General features: G+C 34.0%; 1 protein-coding gene across 5 annotated transcripts in view; it reads right to left on the minus strand.

Annotated features, from left to right (window-relative positions):
- Positions 1-22,483, minus strand: part of LOC106873280 (septin-7) — a 158,584-nt gene that overhangs the window by 76,133 nt on the left and 59,968 nt on the right. The window contains exon 1 of one of the 5 annotated variants that reach the window (XM_014920577.2): positions 5,873-6,612. The exons of 1 other annotated variant lie outside the window; for it this stretch is intronic. In XM_014920577.2, coding sequence (XP_014776063.1) covers positions 5,873-6,259 — 387 coding nt within the window. In that variant the 5' untranslated portion in view covers positions 6,260-6,612. Of the gene's footprint in view, positions 1-1,103; positions 1,249-5,872; positions 6,613-22,483 lie in introns of those variants that run through there. 3 more of the 5 variants (XM_014920579.2, XM_014920578.2, XM_014920580.2) reach the window with 3 other exon arrangements.

The raw sequence follows: 22,483 nt of genomic DNA on the forward strand, positions 1-22,483 counted from the left end.
AAACTGAAAGAAGCCAATCATATATATATATATATATATATATATAAAAAAATTGATGTATGTGTGTGTGTTTGTGTGTACCAAACGGACATCACCATCATACAACCTATGTTGCTTGTTTCCAAGTCTTCTGTGAATAATGTTTGGCCAAGGGGAAATATTACCTTGCTTGGAAACAGGTGACAGCTGGCAATAGGAAGGGTGTCAGACCATAGAAAATCTGCCTCAGTGAATTCCATCTAACCATACAAGTATGTTAAAGATGATGCTAAAATGGTATGATGATGGAGGAATAAATATGCCTTTCTGTTAGGACTAAAGTGAGACATCACTTCAAGTATAACTAAAACTCAAATAATATAATTTTCACATTTTAATTCGTTTTTTTTTATATGATTTTCTTATATAATAGATGCAGGCACAGCTTAAGCACAGGCATGGCTGTGGAGTTAAGAAGTTTTTCACAACCTTATGGTTTCAGGTTTGCTCTCACAGTATAGTGCTCTGGGCAAGTCTCTTCTTCAGTCTTGGGCTGACCAATGTGCTGTGAGCGAAATTCACTTGATACCAACATAGAAAAACAGACTTAAGAATAATACTGATGAGGTGATGATCTGCTTATTAAAACAATCTATTAAGAAATCTTGAATTTCTGTGCTGAGAAATTAAAACTAAAATCAGTAAACATTGAAAACGGAGCTAAATGTAAACATCAAATTCATAATCAAATGTGAGCTAAACATAAGCAATATTACCAGTAAAGACTATATTGGTATTTTCTGGAGTGAATAGTGAATAACAAAGAAGGTGACTTTTAAAAAAATTTAAGGAAGATTTTCTTTCTTTTTTTTTTTTAGCAGAGACATGGAATCTTCAGTTGTCTTGAATACAAAAACCTAATTGTTTCTAAAATGTTGAATTATCACATGATTTTGTCTACTCCAACCTCTCACACTGAAGTGTCTCTCGACAAGACATCTGTATGAGCTTAAGTATAAAAATACATCAAGATATCTATTTAACAAAATTATTAACATGACTGATTTAAAATTATTTTCCAAAATAAAAGATTACTGAAAAAAAAAAAAAAAATTAAAGCTTACATCAAGGCTGTCTCCAAATTCTAAGTCTTTATCTGTGAATACATTATTAAAAGTAGTAATGTATTGTTGCTCTTTATCAGCCATAATATAATGACAAGTATTCCTACATCCTGCTAAATTATATATCTCAAGCAGGACAAAGGAACTTTCATAGCAAAATTTTTAAAATACTTTAGGAAGTGATTAAGCTCTTTTCTGCATTAATTCCATAAATGAACAAAGCAAAAGATTTCATACTATGTTAAAGATAAAAATAAAACTTTCAGCAATCCCAAATCCAATTTAATTAATTAGAAATCAGTTTGGGAAGAATTTTAAATGATTTCTAGAAGATCAAACCATTATGCTAACACATCACACCCCTAAACACACACACTAAATGGGTTCAACATTTAAACAAAGGTAGAATATAAACAACTTCCTTTTTTTCCCCTTCCATTCCAACTAGGCACCTACTGTGTTTTGCTTTTAGCAATAAAGTGAGAGGAAATGTAGTTTAGACTAAAATATAACAAGTGCAAAGTATGTTGGGCTTAAATTACTATTTCCTCAACAAGTATCAACAGTTTATATAAAAGCAAGGATAAAATAATCAAGATGGAGTTGACAGGCTCAAGGAACAGTAAATTGTAAGAAAAAGATAACTTTTTTCTAAATATTTGAGTATTTCCACCCAAAGATTAACTTGATAACCACTTGATGAAAGGATCACGCCAGCTTAAATCCTAATCCTATATACAACTTTCACTAACACCATAATTTTATACTGAGAACATTAACAAAAAGACAAAATAACTTCCAAAATACATCTTTCACTGTCTTTTTAGTATGCATCAAGAGATTCATTAAGAAAATAAAGAGAATAGTTTTGTATAAATTTTGATTGTAAACTTTTTCTGGATCACCAATATTCTTATTTGCAACACTTATATTAATGAGGAAACAAAGCAACAATATTTCTAAAGATTAAATAAATATAAGTTTTATCCAAATCTCCAGAAACAATTGTATTGTCTGATATAAAAAGACAGATTATAAAGATAATCCTATTAAATGAAATCATTATGTTGGCTTTGATGATTTTTAACTATAACAAAACCAATTAATAAGTAGGAAGAAAGCTGATTTATAATTCTATTTCAAAATGAATTTAATTTCTATTTCAAAATGAACTTTTTTTTTCTTTTATATATTTTTACTTGTTTTAGTTACTGAATTGTAGTCATGCAGGGGCATAACCTAGAAGAGTTAGTCAAGCAAATTGACCCCAATATTTTCTTTTTGGTAAAAAGTACCCATGCTAGTCCATGAAAAGAGCACCCAGCACACTCTGTAATATAGTTGGAATTAGGGAACGCATCCCACTGTAGAAACCAAGCCAAATTAGACTGGAACCTGCAGCTCTCCAGCTTGCCAGCTCTGGTCAACCCATCCAACCCATACCAGAATGGAAAATGGATGGATGATGATGGTATGGTATCTATTCTACCAGTCTTTTTTTGGTGAACTGCCAAGTTATGGTGATGCAAAGAAGCCAACATGGGTTGTCACACAGTTGGAGGAACAGGAAACAAACATAAAAGACACACACACATATAGACATACACACAATGGGCTTTCAGTTTCCATCTACCAAATTCACTCACAAGGTATTGGTTGCTTTAGCACTATAGCAAAATGAATTTGCCTAATAATCATGGTTGCAAAGCAAGCTTCTTAACAGCCATGCCTAAGAGTAAACCAAGAAGCAATACATCAAAAAAAAAAAAAAGACTGTCTTGGCAAAAAAGAGAAACCAAATGAACTGATTCCCACATTAAATTACACTTCATTGCATTTAACTAAAATAGCCATTTTAGGTTCTAGATGGCCAATGAGCAGCAGAAATATGAAAATGTCAGAAACCTATCTAAAGGACAATATTAGACTATTTTCACCATTAAGCACTTGATCTTGTTTAGAAAGTTATATTTGGACAATCACTACTTTTTTAAACCTAATCCAATATAAGAAATTCTTTCAAGTTTCCTTATTCTTAATATTTTCTAAAAATCCACTGAACACTACATCCATTCTCAATTTTGTGATTTGTAACCAAGTTTCAGCCCTTTAAAATATGGGACTCAAAAATGGTTGTAGAACATAAAAATACATGGTTCTGGTTTCAGTCCCATTGTATGGGACCTTGGGCAAGCATCTGCTATAGCTTTGAACTGACCAAAGCCTTGTGAGCAGATTCGGTAGATGGAAACTAAAAGAAGCCTATCATGTATATGTGTGAGTGTTTTTGTACCCATCTTACCACCTGATAACCAGTGTTCGTTTGTTTACATCCCCTGTAACGTGACTGTTCTGCAAGAGACCAATAGAACAAGTACCAAGTTTAAAAAAAAAAGTACTGGGATAAGTTCAAAGCGGTACCCCAGCATGGACACCTAATGACAAACAAGTAAAAGTTAAAGATAAATAAAAAGAATAGTCTTAAAGATATAAGATCGCTGACCACAAGGAAAAAAAAAAAAAAAAAAACCAATTAAAAAACTTGATTAATTTTACCATTTTCAATTATTTATATATTATTTTACTTTTTGATTTATACGAAGACTTGAAAAAGCACTTTAGAATGCTCATGTTCTTGATACATGATATTGAAAAACAATATTTTATTTCACATTAAATCCGTAAGTAAACTGAACGAATAATTAAAACAAGTAATGTTCCAGGTTCCATTCTATCTGTAACACTTCTACCGCAGCACTGAGTTTGACTAATCCTTTTGTAAGTGGGATTCGATAGTGAAAACCTGTCACCAGTTTTCTGTAGCCTGAAGTCACGCTCGACTACTTACGATTTCAACAGTACCTCACACACATCAAGAGTTGATTCATAGATATCATTCCGCCATTTAGTCAGTTTCGTATCCAGTGCTTTCCGTCCTTATAACATGACCAAAGAATTTTAAATCTTTGCTTGGCAATCAACGCTTCCACAGTATTCTTAAGTTACATTTGCTGTCATAGTGATCTGTGTATTCTTTCCGTTCACAGAATTATTTTTCTCCAGCATCACATTTCGAATACATCAAATTATCTTCTATCATAAGTTAAATTGTTCTGTTTTAGCATTCATACATCATTATTGGATATACGATTCATATTAATATCTCTTGCTTTTTGCAACAAATTCTCTGTAGCCCTATCAAGGATTATAAGCTCACTCCTCGTATATTTGTGACCATTCTCGTGTCCCTTTATGTGCATTAAACTTAGCTGTTCGACGAGCAATCGATAAAATAACAGACGAAAATAAGGTATCAATACGTAGGAAAGGACTTTTTTTCAACTGATTACTTTCATTCTGTAATACTTATTGTTGGATACTGTGAATATTTTCCTGATATTTTCCTTTTACAGTATTTAGATGTTTTTCTAAACCATACATACCAGAGGGTTATATCATGTATTGAAAAATATACGTAAATATAAAAGAATATGAATGAAGAAAATATTTTCTCTTGGTTCATCTTCAAGTATTCTAATAAATTTTCGGCGATCTTTCGATACTAGTATCGAAAGTCGCCAAATTTTCTAGTAATTGCAAGAAATTTCGCTTTCCACTTGTCGCTTCTTAAAGTTCGTCGAAATGAAGTCTGATATATCAATTGAATTCTTGCGAATACTTCATCAGTCATGACCAGCTGATTTAATAGTTGATTTACAACACGGTTATTAAAGACAAAAATCAAATTATAAATGAACATCAAATAAGTAATTTATTCCTGCAAACACGTCGGAGAATATGCATGCTTTTCTATGATTGTTACCCTTTAATAGACCCCAAAACGTTTCTGCTAGAATAGGAAACCATGACTCAAATATGCAATACCTTAACTATAACACCATTCTTCCCTTTCCTACTGATTATCCATCTACAACTGATATGAACTTCACGCCTCGTATATTACTAACATTTCTTTGTCATCACCTGCTCACATTGTTATTGTGATGAAACGGTAGAACAATCAAGTTTGGATTGATTACACATGATATCAGTTCTTCATGTAAACCTTTTTACTTCAAGTCGTTTTAAAGAGAAAAACTGTTCATCAACAACTGCTATCCTTATAAGATACTGATGATAACATTCGAAAAATTAAATCAAATTTATTGACTTTATAATTAAAAATAAAATAGCTAATAAATAATCAAATAACTTTCCCTTTCTCTCGAGTACATCATAGCCTGTAGGTGTTGATTGACACTTGTAGTTTATCAGTACCCAAGAAATACGAGTGAATAGATTGTTACGGACAGAACTCATCAAGTCGAATCACCTTTGATGGGATGTGTACTCGGATTTATAAGACTAAAAATCCGACAATTATATTCATTATCTTTTCTTCTAGTTATAAAAACAACAACTTTCTATGTTATTTATAACTCAAAATAAATATGACTATAAAAAATAGAATTCAATTTATGACTAAATCAGCATGGGACTGTATATAGAGAGACAAGCTGAACAGATGGAAGTTGAAGGAGGAAGGGTAGGGCAAATCTGAGTCAGAGGCTAAATTGATAGAATTAATAATAAATATTAAAAGAATAAAATAAATGATACCTAATATGGAAAAAAAATTATTATATTTCGCCTGAGTCGTGATCCAAAAGCAGAACATAGGGACAAATTTGGTCACAGTTATATATTGAACCTATCAAAGCGGAACACAAGACAATTCAATCGGAATCGAAGGAGGAAATAGTACTTACAGCCAACTTGGAATTTTCTTTGTTACAATCTGTATTTATAATAGTATTTGATACACCGTTAACAGGTTTATTTTCAGAGTTCGGAGACCAGTCAGAGACACCAGTTATATGTACATTGTTTACTGTTGTTGTACTAGACATGGTAGAAGTTAATTGGATTGAGGTACCACCACTAATGTTTAGGGATGGATTTCCTTCTCCATTAGCAATCCGGGAAGAGGTCATAAGTATAGGATTCGCATCAGGCTTCTCGCACAAAAGACGAGATTTGTCAACAACTTTAGGTCTGTCAACATCATCTCGACGGAAACTAGATTTCAAAAGTCTTGTTCTTTCAGCCACGGAAGGCGGTTTTTCTGGTGGTGGAGGTGCAGATCCACGATTCATTCTTCACACCACAACAATGATATATCAGATACTAAAGGTTTAACTGAGTTTGTTTAACCAGCTGCAAGTTTTCAAAACTTTCTCACTCACCCGAAGTGAACATTTAGTCAGTTTCGATAGCGTTGAGAATGAAACATAATATTACACACACTAAACGTGTTGTTGCGGCAGTCGTAGCAGCAGCAGCAATAAAGATGACGGTGGTATAGTAAACGGTGATAAGTAGAATTAGTAGGGAGATGGGAAAGACGTAAGAAGGAGACAGTGAAGAAAAAAAAATTGATTCAAATCATTGCCAATCCTTAGCTCCATTTTGTTTAAATAAAGCCTGTTACTCGGTTATTTTGCGACTATGAAATAAGGCATATAATATCTACCAGATGTCGTAAAATTCGTTTACGAACAGCAGAAGAAAAAAGTAAATTATTTTAAATACTAATGACTAAATAGGCCTAGTGAAATATACAAATATGTAACTTTTGGGGGGCCTATTATGTTATAAAATATTTTAAAATATATTTAAATATTTTAAAATCTGATTAAAGCACAGGAGTAAACTAGTGTGAAAATAAGGACAGAATGAAATAAAATGCTCAACGAAAGACTGGTGAAATGTCATCAGTTGTTACTACTTTCACAATAGTTATAACAAATTGCTACAATTTCTTAACTATGGTTAAGGTAAACAGCAAGAATTCTCTTAGCAAATAATATTCACAATTTTTATCTTGTTGTTTGGAAAGAGATGGCGGTCAGTTTTAGAAAGATATGTTAGCAACGCAGAATTTAACTTTAATGAAAAGTAAATGATTATTGTTGATGATTTTTTTTTAAGTGAGACTATAAGCGTTATTTTGACATATACAATATATACACAAATAATACATTTAGCTACCTTCATACATACATAAACACATATATAAATAAAAACATGCCATATATATATATATATATATATATACAGCACACACACGTATATATAGAATTATATACACACGTTGTGTTTTGTGTGTGTGTGTACGTGCGTGCGTGTGTGTGTACACAGGCATGGCTAAGTGGTTAAGAAATTTGCTTCGAGCCTACGAGGACCTGAGTTCTAATCCTACTGTACGGCAACCTGAGCAAGTGTATTTGCCATCGCCTCAGGTTGACTCAAGTCTTGTGAGTTAATTGTAGTTCAAAAGTTCAGCCTTGTTACACTTGTGTTACTAGTCATCATCATTATCATCATTTAACGTCCGTTTTCTATGCTGGTATGGGTTTGACAGTTTGACCCAGGGTCCACTGTCAGTTCTGGCAGGGTTTCTACAGGTGGATACCCTTCCTAACACCAACCACTCCACAGTATGTGCAGGCTGCTTTTTATGTGGCACCATCACCAGTGCTTTTAACATGGCACAAACATGAGAAGTGGCACCAGCACTAGCGTCTGTGGAATATCCAGCTGCTTTGCATATTAATTCAATGAAAAGATTTTCCAGTTGATCAAACAGCTGATTGCTTATATGTTGCAATTTATGTGAGTATGAGTCCATCTCGTGGAGGCGCAATGGCCCAGTGGTTAGGGCAGCGGACTCGTGGTCATAGGATCACGGTTTCGATTCTCAGACCGGGCGTTGTGAGTGTTTATTGAGCGAAAACACCTAAAGCTCCACGAGGCTCCGGCAGGGGATGGTGGCGAACCCTGCTGTACTCTTTCACCAAAACTTTCTCTCACTCTTACTTCCTGTTTCTGTGGTGCCTGTAATTCAAAGGGTCAGCCTTGTCACACTGTGTCATGCTGAATATCCCCGAGAACTACATTAAGGGTACACGTGTCTGTGGAGTGCTCAGCCACTTGCACGTTAATTCCAAGAGCAGGCTGTTCCGTTGATTGGATCAACTGGAACCCTTGACGTTGTAAGCGACGGAGTGCCAACAATGAGTCCATCTCACATGCACATTATATACATCACCATCTATGTTTTAACGTTCATTTTTCCATACTTGCATGGGTTGGACAGAGTTTATAAAGCAGATTTTCTATGGCTGGATGCCCTTCATGTTAATCCTTACCTGTTTCCAGACAAGGTATTTCCCCAAAGCCAAACATGTTTCCACAGAATAAGAGAAATAAATGACATTCATTTACAACAATTTACAACAATGATGACATGCAGACATAAGAATCATGATTTAGCTATTCTACAACTGTTGTTGGATGCTTTTTGCCTGCTACTGACAATTTATGTGCTTTTTAGCACTATATGGCTATATGAGATGCTTTCTCGAGATGAATGTTATAGGCACAGACATGGCTATGTGGTAAGAAGTTTGCTTCTCAAACACATGGAGCCCAGGTCCAGTCCCACTGCATGACACCTTGGGCAAGTGTCTTCTGACTATAGGCTTGGGCCACTGAAAGCCACGAGTGCATCTGGTAGACGGAAATTGAAAGAAGCCTGTTGTGCATGTGTGTGTGTTCCCTATCACTGCTTGACAATTGGTGCTGATTTGTTTAAGTTCCTACAACTTAGCAGTTCAGTAAAAATAAAAGGTACTGGAGGTCAATTTCTTTGACTAAAACCTTCAAGGCGATGCCCTAACATTCAATGCTTCATTCAGTTTCTGTCAATTGGGCTATAGTAGAAGACACTTGCCATACAGCAGGACTGAACTCGAAACCATGTGGTTGTGAAGCAAATTTCTTTACTACATACGCATGACTGTACCTATATATGGAGAGAATGACATTCTGAGTAGAGCAAACTTATTGAAATATTGGTTTGAAGCTGCATTAAATTTCTGAAGTCTAGATAAAGTCTGCATTCATAATCTCAACAAGAGTTCTAACAAATATTTCTATAAAATTCCTCCAACTCAGAAAAGTCATTCAATTGATGACTGTAAAAATTATTACAAAAGACTAAACACTTTAGCATTTTAAACCAACCATACCTGGCCAGAATATTTCTACCTGTTTTATATTCAAACTAGCCAAATCTGGCCCCTCACTTCTACTCTACAATGTCATTCTAAAAATAAACTACAACATAAGTGAAATTTTGAAGTTATGAGATAATTCATGATTAACTCAAGGACAGCTGCATAAAGAAGTGCCAAGCTCTAATTGTGGAGGGAACCTGTGGGAAGGGTAGACCTAGGAAGACATGGGAAGAAGTGGTGAGAAAGGATCTTTGGATGCTGGGCGTCACTGAGATAACGACAAGGGACTGGGAGTTCTGGTGATTTGCTGTACTTGAGAAGACACACCAAGCTAAGTAAAACTGCTGTCATCTATACATACAGGTTTGTCCTTTACAGGTGCCAGTGCCACATAAAATGCACTTGTGCCAGTGCTGTATAAATGCAACTGTGTCGGTGGTACATAAAAAGCACCCAGTACACACTGTAAAGTGGTTGGTGTTAGGAAGGGCATTCAGCCATAAAATCCATGCCATGACAGACAACTGGAGTCTCAACAGCTCCATGTGAAACTATCAACTCATGCCTTCATGGAAAATGGATGTTAAATGATATGATATGAATGTGAATAAATAGGTATTATGTTTAACAGAATAATCTGAATGTGAAAGGGTTAAATTCTTTCCTATCTTTTCTCCTCACATTATCACTCGTACATCTATGTGTAATTTGTAATTTTACCAATGTTGTTTCCAGTATCACCTAATTGATTCCAAAAGATGGCTGCATAAAAAATAGGTTCACTACTGCATAAGTAATTGTTTGATCAATCAATCAGTTGTTTAGTCAGAGATCTTTCATTACTATTCATGACCTCATCAATGGTATGCCCCCATAATTCCAGGTCTATTATTATGTATCCAATCTCGTCATATATGGTAAACCTCAAGCACTGAGATAAGCATTTTTCTTTGATGTTCATGGGGAAGTATGCTTTGTTTTGAGTTTGCATGTTAATGAGAATGATAAACTTAATCAAACATAACATCTGCATCAATTGTTATGGTTTTGGTTTTGTTGCTGGTATGATACCTGAGGACATGGCACACTTTTAACCCTTTTGTTACCAACCTGCCTGAGACTGCCTCTAATTCTATGATCCAAACTTCTTGTTTTAAATGCAATCTAAATTAAAACCTTTCATCAAAATTTCATATTAATACACGTTCCAAACACCAGCTTAACAATGGCAAAGTTATTTTACTAAATTACTCATTATTTTCAAAATTAGCTGAAACAAAGACTGTATTTAAATAGAATATGAACAAAAGGGTTAATATCTGATGTCTACTGCATGTGCATCACATGACAATATTGTATTGCTTAATTTTGTAAACATATACGTAACCACACACAAACATATATCTAATTTCAAAGATATTTTTCAAATTCTTCATGCTGGTATGGATTCATGACAGAACATGTAACTTAAGTTTCAAAATCCATTTGCTAGAAATTGCAGTCATACATCTATCTAACCCATTGGGACACATTATCAAAATGTCGAGTATGATAATCATGAACTTCTGAGATGATTTAAACACATTTCTCATTTGATCTTCTGTGTCTGTCTAGCTACTTCTATTTACCTGTCTACCCATGTATCTAACTCCCAACCCCATCTATCTGTCTGTCTGTCTGTGTCTATATATCTATCTATGCATTTATCCATCTATGTATCTATCTACCTTTCTATGTGTCTACCAATTTGTCCGAGTCCCTCTTTCTCAGTTTTATATCTATTCACCTACTTATCTAAAAAAAAAAAAAAAAAAAAAAAAAAAAAGGTGGTGCTCATGGCTGGAATATGTTCTCATCAAAACAGTGAATACAAAGCTCAAGAAATTCACAAAAGTTGATTCAAGCACATATGTGTGTGTGTGTATATACATATATATATATATATATCAATATATTATAAATTAACTACCAACAAAAATAATTGGTAAGCTAAATATATATTGAAGAAGATAAATATGTTCATTTGATTTTATACGTTTTTGCATCGTAACTCCTTTATTATTATTAATATATATATATATATATATATAGAAAATGATTTCCTCCATTAGCAACCAACAAATCATCCAAAGATACAGGGTTCAATTCCACTTTTTTACAAGTAGTAAAAGAGAACTGACTCCAATGTGCTTATTTAACCAAACATGATGTAACTCAAAGTCAACCACAGTAGGATTTGAATTCTTGAGATCATAGGGTGGGCAAGGGTTAATTGCTAAAATCAAATTTTTGGGTCAACTTTTCACCCTATAAGCACCAAGAAATATTATTATGTAATTAAAATATGTTAACAATTAATATTCAATAAATAACTGTAAATGTAAAGTTAAAAATTGTGAAATTGTTAGATCACTTAAGGAGGGTAGGAAGAAAAATAATTTATTTACAACAAAATTTACTACCATATAGTAATATAGATATATATAATTACACCCAACTGGGATTGAACACTTCACACCACTGTACAAAAATGATTCAACGTAAACATAACAAATGGATTACTTATAATTACTTTTGCAAGTCCACAGTAATAAGTAACTAATAAAATTCTGTCAACATATATTGTAGTATAGAAAAACTGTAAAGATATAATTTCTCTATACCATGAAAGGTGAAATGAAATTATAGAGCAGGTAATTAGTACATCTGAACTATAAGCATTGAGAAAAACGATACCCTGCACGTGCAAGAAAAATTTATCAAGATTATACATAAGGACATCAGTTTGCTCACTGTCACCTATCAATACCGTATAAGCTCTACTTTAATGTTGTAACATTAGTGAGCTTGTCATTCTGAAAGTAAGAAAATTATCTTCAAATATTTCATGTATTTTAACATGAGCATGCATGTGGTGAGGACTGTCAAAGAGGAGAGACCAATAAAAGTAAGTAGGATGATAATGTATTGGGTTAATCCACACATTTTCAATTTATGTATGCTATCACACACATACACACGCACGCGCAATGTCTTAATTACTATTTAGGTGACAAGTTGATAGAATTAGTAATGGTGAAAAATATGCCTGGCAGTATTTGTTCTGGATCTTTATGTTCTGAGTTCAAATCCTGCTGTGGTCAACTTTGCCTTTCATCACTCTAGGATTGATGAAATATAGTGCCAGTCAAGTATCGATGAACCCCTCCCTTCAAAATTGCTAACCTTGTGCTTAAATGTGAAACTTTATTACAGGTGATGGGCTAGCAGAATTGTTAGAGTGTCAGAAAAAATGCTTTGTGATATTCGTTCTGTATCTTTATGACCTGAATTCAATTCCCACTAGGATCATCTTTGCCTTTCATCTTTCCAGGGTTGATAAAATAAAGTACCTGTCAAGTACTGAAGTCAATGGTATTGACTATTTCTCCCCTCAAAGCTGTTAGCCTTGTGCCTAAATCAGAAACAACAACAACAACAACAGCCGCCACCGCCAGCACCACCACCATTGTTGTTGTTGCAAGTTTGACAAGGTAAGAGCTTTTTAAAATTGGCTGTAACTCACTCAAGCTTAAAGCACTGAATGATTTTTAGCATCATTGTGTTGCCTAAGAATGGGTCTTTCCATTTGTATATCTGGTATTGTCAGTAATGTCTTAATTCCTTCCAAACAGCTGCCAGGTCTCTTAAGGGAGTGAGGATAGAATTCCAAAATAGGAATATGGAAGAGGACCTTGGGAGTGAAATAATCAGCCATTTTGAAACAAAAATGATGTGTTATATCTTAATTTTCATCGAAACATTAAAGAAAACAAAACAATGTACTTTATCTTGTTTAAATACAATCCAATTACTATAGTATTTTTAATCAATTGATATGTAATTAGATACTCAGCATTTTACTTGACGAGTGGTTGGCGTTAGGAAGGGCATCCAGCTGTAGAAACTCTGCCAAATTTAGATTGGAGCCTGGTGTTGCCATCCGGTTTCACCAGTCCTCAGTCAAATCGTCCAACCCATGCTAGCATGGAAAGCGGACGTTAAACGATGATGATGATGATGATGTATAGGGTGTTTGTTTGTTTGCATGTATGACCAAATGTTTAGTATGAAGTTCCATGTTCAATCTAGTGGGTGGGGTATCTTAGCAATGTTCAAACCTACTGCATGATTTCATGTGCAAGTGCCTTTTGTATCAAAGCCTTGGATTGATCCAAGCCTTTTAAGTGAAAAGTGAGTCTATGGTCACTGTGTGGAAGCCCATTTGACAGATTGTACCTTAAATTCAAAGAGCTAACCATGACTGCCTCACACATGCAAATTTCTAAAAATTACATTAAAGGTAAATGCCTGTGGAATACTCAACTGGTTAAACAGCAAATCAATGAGTTGGTAATTTCATTGATTGAATAGCTGGAATATTTGTTGAAATGCATGTGTGAGATCCAGTAGGTTATAAATAGATTTTTATAGAACTGATAAACAATGGATGAAGAGATGTTCTCAAGGGTTGTTTTCAAATGAATAGGTTCATACTACTTCACCACAAAACATGCATTTACAATAAAACTCCACAAAAATCAAAGGCTGGATTTTCAAGATGGTTTGTCAAACTGTGTGTAACAAGTTCACACAGAATTAGAAGAACAGCAAAGTTGCGAGATGGAAAATTAGTTGGCTCTTTGCAACAGAATGGGAATAATCAGACAGACAAAAGTAGCTATTTCATATGTGAATATATTGTGTGACTGAATGAATTTCAAATACCAAGTAAAATCAATATGAAAATTTTAGTATATTATTGCACAAATTGGGATTAATCCCCCTCCCATATGCTGAGTTCATTTGGGGACTGTGGCTAGTACAGGTGCAGGAATGGCTGTGTGATTAATAAGGTTGCTGTGGTGTTGGGTTTTGATCACATTGCATGACACCTTGCGCAAGTGTTTTCCACTATTGCCTTGCAAGTGAAATTTGGTAGAAACCCCTTAAATGTGTATATATGTGATTGAGTGTGCATATTATGCGGGATCACATGCAGGCTGACAGAAATGGTATTCTATGTGGCAGATGTGCAAGATTAGCAGTAACAGTAAACATGAAATAGACCCCTTCATATGCTCAGAAGGCTCCTGCTAAGTTGATAGCTTTTGTTAACTAAGTGACCTGATTAGTAGTGGAGATGGGTGTTTTGAAAGCATACTTCTCAGTTAGGAATGGAGTGCAAAAGGCATATGGAGCTATTTGCTCTGCTGACAACAAAAGGTTTCTTTTAGAATTAAGAGCAGATTTCATGATGCTTGCTTACAAGTGTGATATTTTATGGTTACCTGTGCTGGCAACAAAAGTTTCTCTCAGTGTGGAGGGCAGTTTACATGATACTTATGTAAAATATGCAATACTTCATAATAATAACAGACGAGCCTTGATTATGAAATATATGAAAGTATGATTTGTAATGCTAGCATGTATAAATGACAGAAAAGTAACTTCAAACAAGAATTAATAAGGACCATCATAACCTGTCCAACCTATGTTAGCATGCAAGAAGCAGATGTAAAATGATAATGATGATGTGAGCATGTCAACAAGGAATATCAAGATTGGCATACACCACTTTGCTCAAATGGTGACAAACGTGGAATGTATATTGACACACGTCCATGCATGCATGGACACACATGATGGGCTTCCTACAGTTTCTGTCTACCAAATTCCCTCACATGGCATTAGTAGACTCGGAGTTATAATAGGAGACAAACACACACAGGTTTAAGGATTTAAGATACATAAGTTGTTATGCAGTGGGATTGAACCTGTAACCATGTAGGTGTGAAGTAAACTTATAATGCACTTATGTAGCTGCATATAGGAAATAGAAAACATAAAAAATCTTAAACATATCTATAGGTGCAGGCATGGCTGTGTAGTAAGAAGTTTGCTCCTAACCATATGGTTCTGGGTTCAGTCTCACTGCATGACACATCGGGCAAGTGTCTTCTACTATAGCCTTGGACCAACCAAAACTTTGTGAGTGGATTTGGAAGACAGAAACTGAAAGAAGTGTGTGTGTGTGTGTGTGTGTTTACATCCCTGTCACTAAGCAGTTCAGCAAAAGAGACTGATAAAATAAGTACCAGGCTTAAAAGAAAAATTAAATACTGGGGTTGATTCATTCGACTAAAAATTCTTCAAGGTGGTGCCCCAGCATGGCTGCAGTCCCATGACTGAAACAAATAAATGATAAACGATACACACACACACACACACAATATCTTGCATTATATTGTGTATAATGTGTATATTGTGTATGTGTATATATACACAAGTGCCTTGCATTCTAAGTCAGTGCAACCCATAGAAGAGAGAGATCAAGAAAGACACTGGACAAAGTGGTAAAAGCTGACCTGTAAAATACTGTATCTCGCAGAGGAGATGACAAAGGAATGTATTGATTGACAATATGTGGTGCTACAGAAGACATGATTACCCCTGATGAAATGTGTATTGAATAATAGTAGTAATACAAGTTGAGATCTCCAGTGTGTATATTTGTGTATATGTATCCTGCCAAGCCTATATTTGCTGCCACCCTCAGTAACTTTGACCTCTACCTCTTGGATCACCTTCCTTCTTTCATTTGTTTCTCCCCTTTACTTCAATCAGCGCTTTGCTCTATCACCCATATCCCTTCATCTCTTATCACCATACCGTCTATAAAACTCAAATTATGAAGTGCCCCAGCCCCACCTTGAATACCATCCTCATCACTCTACGTGTACCTACTTTCTCTAATCCATCCATCTCCCCCACCCCTCACTTCAATCATCACCCTTTTGTATTTTTCACTTCACCACCTGTAATACTCACTGGCCCATCACTCCTCTTCAGATTTCTTGCTGTAGAGGATATACATGACATTTTGCATAATAGAAGCATGGATGGGAGGAATCAGGATGTTCTCCTTATTAATTATTCTACAACATGGCGCAGGAGTGGCTGTGTGGTAAGTAGCTTGCTTACCAACTACATGGTCCTCGGTTCAGTCCCACTGCGTGGTGCCTTGGGCAAGTGTCTTCTATTATAGCCTTGGGCCGACCAAAGCCTTGTGAGTGGATTTGGTAGATGAAAACTGGAAGAAGCCTGTCATATATATATATATCATCATCATCATCATCGTTTAACGTCCGCTTTCCATGCTAGCATGGGTTGGACGATTTGACTGAGGACTGGTGCAATCGGATGGCTACACCAGGCTCCAATCTAATTTGGCAGAGTTTCTACAGCTGGATGCCCTTCCTAACGCCAACCACTCAGAGAGTGTGTGTGTATGTTTGTCCCCCCAGCATCGCTTGACAACTAATGCTGGTGTGTTTATGTCCCCGTAACTTAGTGGTTTGGCAAAAAAGACTGATAAAATAAGTACTAGGCTTACAAAGAATAAGCTCTGGTGGTCAATTTGCTCGACTATAAAAAGGCAGTGCTACAGCATGGCCGCAGTCAAATGACTGAAACAAGCAAAAGAGTAAAAGAGACTAGTTTATGTTTCAAATAAAGTACACATAACTTATCTGATCCAGGGATTGAACTCACATTCAATAACTAATTAACCTCTGACACTTGATGCTTATATTGACTATCCTATTGCTCCCATCAAACAATTAGGTAGCAGAATATAGAAACTTTAAATCTACCTTTGTTTTATGATAGTAAGTTACTAAATCATTTTACCCACAACAGTTCAAATTTATTGATCACGAGAGAAACAAACAGATTAAGTTAATGTTTCTTATTTGCATATAAACATTAACACAGAAACCTTCTGGTTATAATTACCAAATGCTATGAATCAACACATGCATGCATTCGTTACGTGAAAAAAATCAAATGATCATTTGCAAGAAAAACAATGAAGAACAATAAAAAAATAACTGAATCAAGTACTCGTTAGACAACTACTAACTATTTGTTAATAGAATTGACTGTATGAATCATTTATGAGTATTTCATTAAATTACTTTATTTTAATATTTTTTTTTCCTGTTTCACATCTTTCTTTCCTTGCTTATAATTTTTTTTTTTTTTTTTGGAATATTTTATAGCTGGATTCCCTTTGTAATAAGATAGTAACACTTTTTTTTGTCAGTTAAGCAAGCTGGAGCTTTTGTTGAGAGGCAAAAATTATAAACTAATGTAAGATTTCAAAATATGCTCATGTGATCCAGTATATTAGCCTCACAGCCATTGTGCTTTTCTCAATTCTAATCTAAAATGTACACTTAACTCCTACCTAGAGTCAAATACATTTTTAAAAAAACTACCAAAGGCTAAGCTGAAATCAAATACAACTAAGGAGACTACAATGACAGGGTTACAGCTGCAAGTCAGTACAATCAGAGCTGACTTGGGGATAAACAACAACCTCTATGACTAATCATAAAATTATTATTGCTTTATTTTCTGTGTAAATATATGTGTGTGTGTGTGCACGCGTGCGTCTCAGAATTAAAGATGTTGCTTTCGTTTATATTTTATTTTCTCTGTTACCCAATGGTGGCTAATCTTAGTTATCCAAACTACTCCAATACACAGTTACTATGTTTCCATTCTTATATAATAAAATTTCAGAACACTTCCTCAAAACTGTTTCTAACATATTTTACAGATTCAAATTGTATACTGAAATGAAGAAATTTCAAACCTATTGCTCTAATTTTCTAATAATGATAGTATATAGGTACCGACATTAAGAATTACACACATCTTGATCCAGTGTTTAATAACAGTGGTTATAAGAATAGCCATTACAGATAACTGAACTTGTTGATTGTATACTTACTGGAAATTCAACTATTGTTTCAATTTAAACAACACTTCAATTTACTTTAAAATATTGTAGGAATTTTATATTTTAATACCTTTCATGTTACATTTCACATGCATTTCTTTTCTTTAATATCCCTAATTTTTTTATATTTCCTTTATTTTTGGAACTGTTTCAATATTTTTTTACTTAATTAAAACCAAACTCTAGATTATGAAGTACATATCCAAGCATTAAGTCTTATAACCTTTGTAGACAAATTGAACATAACCAACAGTGAACAATCTCAGAACTAAATACTTTAATATACTTATATATATTTTCTGTTTATATATACTGTTCTCTGCCAAAATCAGCCTTTTGCTCAGTCCCATTTAAAAGTGCTCATGCCAGTGTCATGTTAAAAGCACCCAGCACACACTGTAAAGTGGTTGGCACTAGGAAAGGCATCCAGCCACAGAAACCAAGCCAAATCAGACAAAACCGATGACTGATAGGTTTCCTAATTTGTCAGGAGCTAGGATCAATTAATTCTACCAAGCAATTACTGCATGGCATTAAGAGAGGTAGAACCTAGAGAATTATTGCATTATTTAGTGTGTGATGAAGGTATGCCAAGATGATTATATCCTACATAAACCAAACCAAACTGAACGTAGCCAAAGTTAACAATTTTTCTTGACAAAAGACCAAAGTTTTTTTCCTTCAATTTTCTTCTATATTGTTGAGATCAATGTAGAGTGAAATGTAAACATTTGGAAATTGATAGCTGCATTTGGAAATTGATAGAACCAATTCCAAAGGGTTTTACTGAAATGTGTTGGGAGTAATAAAGTATATTCTAGAATCAAGAACTCTGAGTTTTGAGATAACTAGCAGTTTTATCATTCCTTTCAATCTTTAAAAAATATATATAAACCTTTTTCAGCTATTTAATAAAAGATAAAAGTTTCCCCACAAAAATCTTTTTTTAAACAATTGGTAGTCTATTAATTTCTCAGAGAACCAAGTTTAAATCCAATTACTACATTTTTATATCCCTTACAAGTTTTTTTTATTTATTTATTTTTTTTTTATCTCTGAGGACTTTTGTCAAGGTAAAAAAGTATTACAAAACTAACCAATCATTCAGAAAATTTCTTTATAAATGGAACACACACACTTTGTTTGATAGTTAAAATCATTAGACCATGTATAACAGATAAAGACATGAATGAATTGTAGTTCAACACTTTTCAAATGTTTAAAAATGGATAAAACAGATAAAAATAGTAAATACTTACTGCTGTGTGAGTGGGCACAGGTATTGAATTATGAAAAAGGAAAAAAAAAGAAAAAAAAATGTTAGAATTTAAAAACAGGATTTATTTCAAACAGAAAATAATTTTATATTTTCTCTCATTTACATTTTTTCAAGAAAAAACAATGTATTTTTCAAGAAAAGAACTCTGAAGAAAAACAATTTAAATTATATTTTACTACACCCATTCACAGGTAACATATACTGTCCATGAGCAAAACAAGCAATTAAAACAAAATAAATCAAATGAAATAAAAAGTTTGTTAAATGGCAAAATAGAATTCTGTAAGTAGTAATTAATTTAAGTGTGCTGTTTAAAAAAAAATGTAAATTATTATTATCAGTAAGACACACCTCATGCCCACCCCACAAAAGTTTTCTTAGTAATTAGATGTATAAATTCTTTATAAACAAACACCATCGTGAAGATTTTAAGGTGTATTTCTAGTTTAGATTGGATATGTAATTAAACTTAATCATTGCTGAATTGCTTAATTTACAGTGGGATGCCTTTTATTTACTTTGTTAAACCAAACTATCTCAGTTACGGTAATCATTAGCTCATTAAACATAGTCATCATTGTTCTAACTTTTGGATTCATCAGCTGCATAGGAATGATGAAACAACCCACATTTACAATCAGATAGATTAAAACTTATGTACTTTGATTTATACTAAATACGATATTCTTCAGCCTGTACAGTGTTTACAATTTTACTGCTATAAAACATCACAATTATCATATCCATTGTATAACCTTCACGCCTCTACTGAAAGAATTCTTTACGAATATAGTTTCATCATACTAAACGACACACAAATCTCTAAACAGTATAAAGGGGATTTATTTGATGAAAAACAACTTGTAGATGTTCCAAGAATCTTACTTTAAAATCATAGTGCTAACTTATTTTCAAGCATTTGTCCACAGATAACATCATTAGGTATTCACTGCTAGCAAAAAGAGTTTACTATAACTTTCAGTAGAAAGATCTGATAACTTTATGTCAACTGCATTTCACATGAACAATGCTCTGTATGTACTAGGAATTATGATTCCTAGCAATCTCTACTGGAAGTTCATACTTTAAATCACAATAAAAAATGCACTCTAAGTAGACATTCTTTTCAAATTCAAGTAATATTTCTACAAGACCCAACAATACTACTATTAATTGCTGATTCCATATCTGGGACAAGGTATCCTATTTTGATTTCAGAAATCATAGGCATAAGTAGAAAAACTTCTGATTAAAAATCTTCAGTCTGTAGCTCACCATTGTGCAGTTTCCACTGAGTATTGGGCTCAATGTTATTGACTAACCCCTCCCCCAAATTTCAGGCCTTGCACCTAGAGTAGAAAGAATTTACTGTCATCACTGTCACCACTACTATCTCCACCTACAGATTTCTTGATTTTAAAGAAAAGTTCATTTTGCTGAAATCAACTATTTCTATTATTTAAAAAATATTATTTTTAACAGCATAGTTAGTATTTGATGCTTTTAGCATGATTATCTTGTAATTATTTTCAAAATGCATTTTAATGAAATTGTCAGCAAGCTTTCCAACAGTGCAGGCTTTAATTTCTACTAATCTGCTATAATTGCTTCCAACAGAGATTCCTTGCTTTTAAAGGTTCTTGAAATCTTAATGAACTGCCATACATTTCTAATAGTATTTAAGTTAGGTTCCAATACTAAAATATTGATTCTAATGCGGAAACCACTACAATCAGTTTTTTTCATTCAAGTTAGCACAACCATTTTCATATTTGAGCGTTCATTCTTTTTACTACAACTAACTGTCAAGTTGGAAAAGAAAGGTATAAAGCCCCACCTCTTCTTTTCTGAAGAAAATTGCAATTAACTATTCAAATAAAATAATTATCCATTATCATTTTACATGTACTTTCTATGCTAGCATGGTTTTGACAGGGCATGATGATTTGAGTCAATTCTTATTCAAAGGTGTGGGGAGCCATTTCCTAACATCAACTGATTTACTGAGTGTACTTGGTACATTTTATCATGGCATCAGTATGAGTGAAGATGCTCTGTACCTGCAAAACAGAAGGGGATTTTCACTGCTCTCCATTACCTTTGTTTATTCAGGACAACATAACTAATATGATGAGTAGAATAGAAGGTGATTGTAGATGAACTTAGGTGCAAGAGTGAAAAAATATATGAAAGGGAGTCAGTGAGTGAGGTAATGGTGTGAAAGAGAAAGAAATAGGTGAGACAGTGTTTTGGAAGTGACAAAGTATTAAAGGTAAATTGTAATGGGAGAGAGACAGTCATGACATAGAGTAATGGGGGAGACACAACTAATGTTAACTACATGTACGAAGTAAAAGAGTGCTTGAGGGAGGGATAGGCACAACTGGGAGCAATATGGAAGGGAATAGTAATGCTAAGCGGCACAGGTGATGGATGGTTAGTCGAGCTGGTAATGGAAAGAGAGTGATGACTATCAGTAAAAGAGTAACCTGAAGGAGAGGGAGTGATGTTGGACAGCAGAGAAGGGTAAATGCATCAACATCGATAAATTCAATGCAATATTTTGTTAATCAGGCATTGTGATGGAAAAGAAACACTAATGAAAACAACAGAGAAAGAAGGGGTTTGTGATGAATCATTGTAGGAATGGTCAGTAGCAAGGGGGTGATGGGTTATGTGGTGCAGTGAATAGAAGGCGAAGCAACAGCGGTAAGAGGATATCAAATAAGCAAGCAGAGAAACAAACGAAAACTTAGCAGCAACAAAATGGGTAATAGGCCCAAATGTGGATATGTAAAGCTGTCTCCAACATCAGAATATAACCCTAACCTTCAAATGATATTTAAAAAGGAAAATTTTTTAAAGAAATACTAGTCCATCCATCAACAGTTGAATATACTTTGACTAACAACGACTTCCTACTTGAGTGAACTATGGTGTTTGAAGACATGACTGACTTAAAAGCCTTCACCCAGGTGGTGCTATTATTTTACACATGCCCTGAGTCAAAACTGAGCAAAATCTACCAAAGATTCTCAGGATGTCCTCATACATAAATGTGTGTGTGTGTGTGTGTGTGTATTTGAGTTAGAAAACAGAGAGATCTAATGGATACATATTGATTTATTAATTAATCAATATGCATATATATATATATATATATATATATATA

Source organism: Octopus bimaculoides, chromosome 1 (assembly GCF_001194135.2).
Source record: "Octopus bimaculoides isolate UCB-OBI-ISO-001 chromosome 1, ASM119413v2, whole genome shotgun sequence".
NCBI classification, from domain to species: domain Eukaryota; kingdom Metazoa; phylum Mollusca; class Cephalopoda; order Octopoda; family Octopodidae; genus Octopus; species Octopus bimaculoides.